Raw genomic sequence first — 10,007 nt, forward strand, 5'->3', positions numbered from 1 at the left:
TCCTAGATTTTTTATTCGAGTTTGTGATTGCCAACCTTGATACTGGAGCCCAAGTGTCCATAATGAGCGCTACCCTATGTCGTCGCCTCAAAAAAGTTCTTACGCCTGCCGTCACTCGAGCCGTACACGTCGCCAATGGTACCACTGTTGCCGTCTGCGGTATGTGCACTGCTCACGTCGGAATTGCTGGCCGCCAAGTTCCCGTCCTGTTCTCCGTGCTGACCAGTTGCCCTCATGATCTAATCTTCGGGCTCGACTTTCTGACGACGCATTCTGCCCTCATCGACTGTTTCACCGGTACGCTGTGCCTCGAGCTTCCTCTTCTTTCCGACGTTCGCCCCGCACAACCGAACACCCTATGCACTACAGCGTTTGTTCGGTTACCTCCAAAAGCCCTAACGTTCGTCGAATTGGCCTCAACGGCGACCGTGCCTGATTGTGACTATGTCGTCGCCCCTATTCGTGATGTCCTCCTGGCGCGCGACATCTCTGTACCACACTCCGTCGTTACCCTTGCCGCTAATCGGATGTGTCTCCCCGTTGTCAATTTTGGCTTGACGAAGCAAGTGTTACCTGAAGGCATAGCGGTGGCCACGCTCCAGTCCGTGACAGACGACCACGTCACTGCTTTTGCAGCCGACGCGTCTCCAGATCCTCCTGATTACCTACAGGATGCCTTGAACCTCGACGGCCCATTACGTCCCATGGTCGCTCCGGACCTCGCCCCTGGCCAAGCAGCCACCCTATATCACCTTTTGCTTTCTGACCGCGACATATTTGACACTGACAATCGCCCACTTGGTCAGACGTCCCTTGTTAAGTATCGGATAAACACTGGTGATGCTGTTCCCATTCATCGCTGACCATATCACGTGTCCACGGCAGAGCGGCAAGTTATTCAGCAGGAAGTCAACAAGATGCTCGCCAAAGGCATTGTTGAGCCCTCGTCAAGCCCTTGGGCGTCGCCGGTCGTGCTCGTCAAAAAGAAAGATGGCACGTGGCATTTCCGCGTTGATTACCGCCACCTAAACCGAATCACTAAAAAGGACGTTTACCCGCTACCACGAATTGACGACGCTCTTGATTGTCTTCATGGTGCCAAATACTTTTCGTCCATTGACATTCGATCTGGTTATTGGCAGATTTCCGTCGATGAGCGAGACCAAGAAAAGACCGCTTTCGTCACTCCAGATGGCCTCTACCAATTTAAGGTTATGCCGTTTGGTTTATGCAATGCCCCAGCCACGTTCGAACGGATGATGGACTCTCTGCTTCAAGGTTTCAAATGGTCAACTCGGCTTTGTTACCTCGACGACGTCCTTGTGTTTTCTCCTACGTTTGAGACGCACCTTGAGCGCGTCGCAGCTATTCTTGACGTCTTCCGCAAGTCTGGGCTCCAATTAAACTCATCGAAGTGCCACTTCGGGCGCCGACAGATTACAGTGCTCGGCCATCTCGTTGATGCTTCCGGAGTACAACCCGACCCGGAGAAGGTTCGAGCAGTAACAGCTTTCCCTGTACCTCAGTCTGTCAAAGACGTCCGGAGTTTTGTGGGGCTCTGCTCTTATTTCAGACGGTTTGTGAAAGATTTCGCAGCAATCGCTCGGCCACTCACTGAACTTCTCAAGAAAGATGTGCCTTTTACGTGGGGTTCCCCTCAGGCTGCCGCATTTTCCCGCCTTATCACGATTCTGACCAATCCACCGATCTTAGCCCACTTTGACCCGTACGCACCTACAGAGGTCCGAACCGATGCCAGTGGTTATGGAATCGGCGCAGTCTTAGCGCAACGGCTACACGGACACGACCGCGTTATAGCCTACGCTAGCCGGCTCCTGACAACTGCAGGGCGCAACTATTCGATTACCGAGCGCGAATGTCTTGCTCTCGTCTGGGCTGTTTCAAAGTTCCGCCCATATTTATACGGCAAGCCCTTCTCAGTAATTACAGACCATCATGCGCTGTGTTGGCTTTCGTCGCTCAAGGATCCTACTGGCCGGCTCGGTCGTTGGGCTCTCCGACTACAAGAATATCCCTACACAGTGACGTACAAGTCGGGACGCCAACACCAGGACGCAGATTGTCTCTCTCGCTACCCAGTCCAAGACCCGACCTCTACGTCTGAACCTGACAGCGACGCCTGCGTTCTCTCTGCTTTTCCATTGGTCCATGTCGCCGACGAGCAGCGCCGTGACCCGTCTTGCGTGTCATCATTGACCGCCTGGAATCGTCACTTGCCGACAGCTCCCTTCGCTTATTCACACTTCAAGATGGCGTACTCTACCGCCACAACGTTCACCCCGACGGCCCAGCGTTACTCCTTGGGATCCCTAAACACCTTCGCTCGGCTGTTCTCCACGAACTTCACGACCTCCCCACTGCCTGTCACCTCGGTGTGTCACGTACCTACGACCGGCTCCGCCGACGCTTCTTTTGGCCAGGGCTTGCTCGCTCCGTTCGAAGATACGTAGCTGCGTGTGAGAAATGCCAGCGACGCAAGACACCGTCGACGCTCCCTGCTGGGTACCTTCAACCAATTGACATTCCCGCGGAACCATTCTTTCGGGTTGGTTTGGATTTACTTGGTCCTTTTCCTCTTTCTACCTCTGGGAACAGGTGGGTCGCTGTGGCCACGGATTACGCCACGCGCTACGCCATCACCCGAGCGCTCCCTACAAGCTGCGCCACAGATGTTGCCGATTTTCTTCTACACGACGTGATTTTATTACATGGAGCTCCGCGACAACTTCTCACAGACCGTGGCTGGACATTCCTGTCAAAAGTTATCGCGGACATCCTGCAGTCCTGTGCCACGAGGCACAAGCTATCCACGTCATACCATCCGCAAACAAATGGCCTCACGGAGCGTCTTAATCGTACTCTCACAGACATGCTCGCGAGGTATGTCTCTTCTGACCACACTGACTGGGACCTCGCTCTACCATTTGTCACCTTTGCGTATAATACCTCGCGCCACGACACAGCCGGTTATTCGCCATTTTTCCTTCTGTTCGGCCGAGAACCAACACTGCCCCTCGACACAACCCTCCCTGTTCATGCAGCGCCCACCAGTGAATATGCACTTGATGCCGTCGCCCGCGCTGCCCACGCAAGGGAAATTGCCCGTGACCGCCTTCTGCACTCCCAAGAGAGTCAAAGGCGTTTGTACGACCAGCGACACCGAGACGTGCACTTCCCGCCTGGTTCTTTGGTGCTTCTATGGTCTCCGTCGCGTCAGGTCGGCCTGTCAGAAAAACTGCTGTCTCGTTACACAGGCCCCTACCGAGTGCTTCGTGCCGTGACTCCCGTCACCTACGAGATTGCCCCTGACGCCCCAACTGCTTCCCAGTCCAGTGATATCGTGCACGTTACACGACTGAAGCAGTATCACCCTCCCAGTGATGACATTTAGACGCTCCGGGACGTCGCCTCTGCCGCCAGGGGATTATGCTACACTCATGTGGTATTTGGTTGTTTGAACGATGCGCGCGGGCGCCATCACTCGAGAAAAGAAGAGGAAGAAGGAGCTGGGCTCGCGCTGTGAGTCTAATCGATCAGTGCTGCAACCGCTGTTGTAAATACAACTTGTAAATAGTTGGTAGTCTTACTGACTGGTCCTTCGCGTAACAATATTACTACCAGCGGGGCATGACTGCATTCTGCACACGAGAGCGAAGCGTTCTATCTGGCCAGAAGCGTAAATTCGGAAACTACTGCGGCATGCCACCATTCCTCGAAGGTCTCAAGCATCATGGCCTTGGCATTACGACTGCGGGTCAGCCATACAAGAGCCGCAAAATTAGGCTATCTATGTCACTTCAGGCGAAATAAAATGCGATGTTCGAAAGGTAAAAAATTGGAGGACGCTTGAGCTTCGCCTTTAAGAGTAGAACGTGATAGCATTATCGGGCCCCGTTCGCATCGCATTTTTGTTTAGCAGTAGGCTTCACTGCGACACATAACGTGGGAAAGCCAGCCTACAAAGACCAAGCTTACACCAATCCCCTTAAAGTCAGCTTCACATTTAAACACAAATGCATTGCAGGGAAGACATTTTTACAGGCGCAGTATAAGTTGTCTTATATCAAAGTGTGAATGCCCTAGGACCTTTTTTTAGTCTTTTATTAATTGTTTGCGCGTGTCCAAAACACATGAGGCAGGCCTAGACCCAGTTTGACCGACCGAGGAGCCAAGCACCATCTGGATGGTGTTTTTGCAAGTAATCTACCCAGGTGCGCTGCTGTTCTATGGTAGAAATGCTGGAAAAGGGGTTTGTGTTTGAGTTTTCCTCGTAACAGATTTGTTTTCTCATAAATTCAAATTACAATCCGACGCTATCACGTCTGTAGGTTGTTAAGTCGTACTTTACGATTTTTCTGACGAATTTTACTTTGAGAAATTCAATTAGCTCACTAACAACTCTGTGCCACATGGAGGGCCTGCGTGGTCGGGGTGGCTCAGGATTACTTTCTCAGCCGTGGACGCCAACGATGGATTTTCTTTGACATGGGTCCCTTAACGCTATTGCGTCAAAATGTCACCACGAACCGTTATCAGTAATTGGCAACGTGTAAATGAAGCGCACCTGAACCATGATCGCCTGATAGCGACGTAGTAATTGGCGTGGCGGCAGCGCGGAGTGCAGCGTTCTTGTCGACTCAGGCTGCATTGGCAGGAATGCTCGAGCGGCCGTTGTTCCTATAGTGGAAAGTTAGGTGGTCATTCAAAATCGTTGAAACAGACGGGATGCAAATGGTGCTGCATCAACAATTGTGCAAAAACGAGAGCGACGCCGTCGTGGCATCCGATATCGCACCGGCACACGCCGCGCGCCGTGCTGCTTATGAGGCATGCCGCATTTGGTTTGCATTGTTCCGAAGCTTGCTCTTTGCTTTCATGAGGGTCATCAGCGTGCTCTTCGATATCCCATATTTCAGTGCTACTGAAATCTTCTTCACTCCAGCATCAACTTCTTCTATTGCAGCTTTCTCCTTTACAAAAAGAGTTCGATACTTCCCTCGAGGCAGCCATGTTGCGAACGGCGACGCAGCCAGTGATGGAACGATAAAACACATTGGCGTGCGTTGTGGACGAGGGTCACGCACGTCATTTTCGTACATGCTATGCCACCGTCTGTCACCTCAATTCCCCCCATCAACACGCGATTCTCTTGGTGTGCGCAGTTTGGCCGCTTTGACGCGTGTGCCCGCTGGGTAAAGGAGAGATAGCCGAGGGTCGCGCGCGTCATTTTCGTACATGCTTGGCCTGCCGTCTCAGTTTTTTTTTCTTATTTCCTCAGTCAACACGTGATTGTTGGTGCTCACAGTTTGGATATTTTGGCCGCTTTGACACGTGTAGGCAGGCAGTCGGCTTTATTTGCGACTGTTAGTGATATAAGAACACGAATGTTCAGCTAGAAGCGACAAAGGCAGCTTATATTTTCTGGCACGGACAAGCAAAAAGTATGAATTAACCGAAATAACGCAATGGCGCAGTTTGAATTCAGCGACTTTAAAATACACTGAAAACATAGCAGGTCAACCAAAAATTTCAAATTTTTTTTAATTAACCGAAAGTTTGAATTATCGCGAATCTACCGTAACTACCCCTCTTCCACTCTCAGCTGGCATAATCATAAAGCGCAGAAGTCGGAACTGCTTTCAAAAAACACAACCGCGCAGCCTGTAACGATGGTAGCGTCTGTTATACCGAGATAAGGGAGAAGCTTTGTGCCGATCGTCACTGTCTTGCATGCGTAATCATACGAAACTTCCAGTTCGATGTCTCAAAGCACGGATACGCTAAAAGAATTCTGCCAAGTGTAACTCTGTAGAAGCACGGCTGCCTCGTAACTTTTCAATACAAACGTGCCTGCTTACTGCAGCCAGTCAAAAGTTAATTATTCAATTTTTGGTAATTGCACTACTAACACCTATAACTATAATCTCACTTTGTGTCCCCCTCGCCACATAACCCTACTGTAGAGGTGGTCTTCACGTAGGTCTCAGTGCCTAACTTTTAAAAAAAGGCAGCGCCCGCTCTTTCTACTCTCTCGGACAGCGCGGAAATGCGCTGCGAAAGCAGCCCAAGGAAGGTGGTGCCGAAGAGTAGAAGATGTTGTGGACAAAGCGCAAGGCTGTGTCACTTGAGACGAACCTGCAAGTTTTGCTAGACTCAAAGTACGAGCTCCCGTAGGAGCGCAGCATCATGACTGCTGCATCCAGGGGCCGTACCAATCAACGGAAAAGGCAGGCTTTGTGCACCAAGGCAAAAACCCCCATGATAGTGAAACCAACACGTTGGAAGCCGCTGACATTGAGCTCTGGGAAGCACGTAGCTACCGGCGATGAAACAAGTGGTGCTTCAATGGAGGAGTTTCTGAGTGCAGATAGTTCTGCAAAGAGATATCCGACGGGGCGATCGTTGTCGCAACAGATGGTAGTGCTGTGCGACGGAGGCAACAAGAGTTACTGTATATGGCTCCCACAAGGAACCAGAGTTGGGCTTCTGTTTTCGATGTGCCGCTCCGTTGCAATTCGCCAAGCGCAGTCAAGTGGATCTTCGAATTGCTGCAGAGAAGCCGACCTACTGCGGAGATGTTCCTCCTTTTGGCGTCGTCAATTTCAGAGCCATTGCCATGAGCGCGGCGCATTTTGTTGTGTCTATTGTTCACGGCAGCATTCGCGCAGGTGCATTATTTTTCTCTGCGAATCGCGTAACATCTTCCTGTTCTGTGCCTGTTACTTGCATTACCAGTATGACAGGTTGCAGTGCATCTGTCAACAAGACCGAACAAACCAAGCCAAGCAAGAGCATGCGAGAGCTGACCCGAGCAGATGATAGTACGAAACGAGCGGTCCAGCTGACACCACATACGGGTACACATCGAGCAGTCGGGCGGGGCTGCATGACACCAGTTTCCCCACGCGCATGTCACTGAAGCGGCCGCTCTCATTGGTCTTCGCTGTTCGCGGCTCGCGTCTTTCATGTCCCACTCCACATTCACTTTTTCATTTTTCGCTGCGCTTGTTCACTCGATTACACTAACAAGAGAGGCTCAGTTGCACTGACAAGAGAAGGGCTTTGAACGTAGTCCCTGCGTGAACGAGAGGTGGCTTCACTGCACAGAAGTGGATTGCAAGATGGCGGACCTATGCACAACTCTGGCTCACTGCGGGAGCCATATACAGTAACTCTAGAGGCGACGACAGCAACAGCAGGGACGGGGAGATTGACAATGGCCCGTCTTTGACACCGACTCCGATCAAGTCGCTCATTGATTTCATGCAAGCTTAATTATTTCCACCAGTGTTTGCGCAGCAGCTGGACGTGATGCGAACTGCGGTTGTGAGCCTGAAATTCCCGCAAAAGCAAGTGAAAACTCCGCAAATGGTATGTTTGCTTGCCAATAACTCTGGTTCTGCTGAACGCATTGAAGAACTTTTTGCGGCAAAGTATTTGTTAAATAGTCTCATTTAACTTCAAATGCATTTCTCGACATCGATAAAAAGTGGTTCAGTGCCCCTTTAATTTGAAGGTTAATCGCTGTTCAGCAGACTTGAATAATGAGGTTTTATGGTTACTTTGTTACACCTTGTTTCATTATAACGAGGTTTGAGCATATTCACCTTGTCGGGATATGGGGGGATGCCAACGGCCCTCTGCCTCGACACACCGAGCCCCGCGGTTGGCGCATGCCTGCGCATCAACCACGGTCCGGTACAAGCTCGAGGAAACAATAGACGACAACCACGTGTACACTCGGAAAGCATTTATTACGACTGCAACTAACACTTCGAGCAGGCCAGCTAGCTATAGTTGACATCGCTGAGGGTTCCCTCGAAGAGAATAATACACTAGGTAAAGAAGGGCTTCCGACTTACCAACTAGGGGAATACGGACGGGGACGGGGCAAGAACGTGGTTGACTAACCACGTGCAGGAATACGGGAGCGACGGCGGAAGTCTCCGCCGTCGCCGCTTGCTGGAGACCAAAGAGACCCGGGCGATATCAGCGGGATCTCACGTGACCCACCCGGTGGCGCTGATAGCGCTTGCGATTCTCGCGCGCCGCCCGCGGAAGGAAAGTTTCCCCTCTCCCAACTCTCCCTGGCACACATGAGCTTGACGCGACGTTCGCTGCCCTTGCGGCTGTTATGGGACCCGAGGATTCCCACAACCTTCCTCGAGAGGCTTGTTGCTTTCGTGCCTGTGCTTATGTTGCCGAAACATTCACAGAGCTGTGAGAATTGGGTAACAATGGTACAGTGAGAAGCAGGCTTCAAGAAAGTGAAGCACAGATCCACTTCCTGCACTTGACATGCTAAAATTCCTCTAGTCTATGCTCGTTTCAACAGACTGACATACAACATACTTTCGTATATAACAGATTGAACTTCTCACTTACTTTGGTCTGCCTGTAGGATTCCTGCATCAAGCTCTGCCACCTTCTCAGCTGCATATTTCATTGATGTCTGCAGTCACGTGACAGCAAACGCCATGTTGAATGCCCACACATCATTTGTACTGGAGCTCAGATTGGCCCAGTGCAGTGGTCGAAAGGCAAGCCATGGCCAAAAAACAAATCATAAACAGTGCATTATTAACAGCAGGGGAACATGGATAGGAAAGAAGCAATAAACACAAAACCGTAACATATTTTGGGTTAGAATACATACAACAGTTATAACACCAGCAGCAATGCGTAAAATTGAAAAAGACTAATAAATACAGTGCATGCCTATATAACTTACAAAATGCTTATAAAAATATGTAAGAACTTATAAAAAATCGTTGGCCCTTCCACTTCGTGAAGATGGTTAACCAGCGAAGCTGAAACATGCGGCCCCAGTGTTTATCACTGGGCGAGGGTTCATTAAAGTATTTCTCAATTATGAGGTTACATACACATTCAGCTGTGACGGAAAGAATGACATCACTGACGGTATGCCCGCAGTCCGCCATTGTCGCTTGCGTTCGATGTCTCGAGTTTGCTCAGCAGCGTGGTTAACAGCATTCGACCGCCATTGCCGCTTTGGTTCTTCGAAATTAAATCTGTCCGTTAAGTAAGACAATGAATGGCTCATACCCCCGTAAACGCGGCCTCCCCATTACGATGACAGAAGAGAAGTGAAATTCTACGCTGGAATTATTAGTGGCAATGCAGCCAGCTGTGAAAGAAGGCAACAACGAACGTGGGAACAGTAGCATGAGCGCGTGCCGAGCACGAGTGCAACCCAAGGCGCACCAACGAGCCAGCTGCGGAAGAAGACGGCACTCGAGCCAATGCTGATGATGATAGTTTTCTGTACACAGGCGATTTCGCCTAGCCATATACTATTTTGCCTAGACATATAAAGCTTTGCTTGAAAAACAAAGTACAAATACAAAATGCTGAAAAATACTGACACAATGGCACAGGAGAAAAATTGACATGTTCGCAGTACATTGCATGTCATCGCGTTAGGAAAAAAAAATGCTACTTTGGTTTTTCTAGGGACTTTACCCCCCTGTTCACCGTTTCCTCTGTTTTAGTATTCACCTATCACTCTTGTGCAGCTTAGCGCTTTTAGCATCTCCTCAAGGATTGTACGTGCCATTCAGCACTGCTGTGACTGCACATTACAGGACACGGCAGCAGATGAGGAGGACCTGGATGGAACTCCATTGGCAGACGACGACGAAAATGAACCACACCTTCCACCGGGTAGCACAGACTTGGGTAAAGGGCCATCATTTTTGCCCAAAGGAACAGCTGCACCTCAAGCGCCTGGCGGCTTGCCGGACAAGACAAAGATGTCTACCGGACCGGTGGAAGCCACTCCTCTGCAAGACGACGACGGCACCGAGCTGGCAGAAGAAGTGTCGGTGCCGTACTTCTGAGGGGTCTGCGATGTCCCTGCCTGTGCCGAAATTTGCAGCTGCCGAAAGGCATGCTACCAGAACAGAGGTCAGAGTGGTCGAAGAAGTGGTTGCAACTACTTCTTCCGATAGTAATGCGTCACGGTC

At 50.5% G+C, this 10,007-nt stretch overlaps 1 protein-coding gene across 1 annotated transcript in view; it reads left to right on the forward strand.

Annotated features, from left to right (window-relative positions):
* The window catches only part of LOC119450677 (protein ELYS-like), a 128,883-nt gene extending 118,888 nt beyond the window's left edge, over positions 1-9,995 (forward strand). The window contains 1 exon segment of the mRNA XM_049666127.1: positions 9,627-9,995. Within this exon segment, the coding sequence (XP_049522084.1) occupies positions 9,627-9,881 (255 nt within the window). The 3' untranslated portion in view covers positions 9,882-9,995.
* Positions 9,996-10,007: the final 12 nt, after the last annotated feature.

This window comes from Dermacentor silvarum, chromosome 4, assembly GCF_013339745.2.
Source record: "Dermacentor silvarum isolate Dsil-2018 chromosome 4, BIME_Dsil_1.4, whole genome shotgun sequence".
NCBI lineage: Eukaryota > Metazoa > Arthropoda > Arachnida > Ixodida > Ixodidae > Dermacentor > Dermacentor silvarum.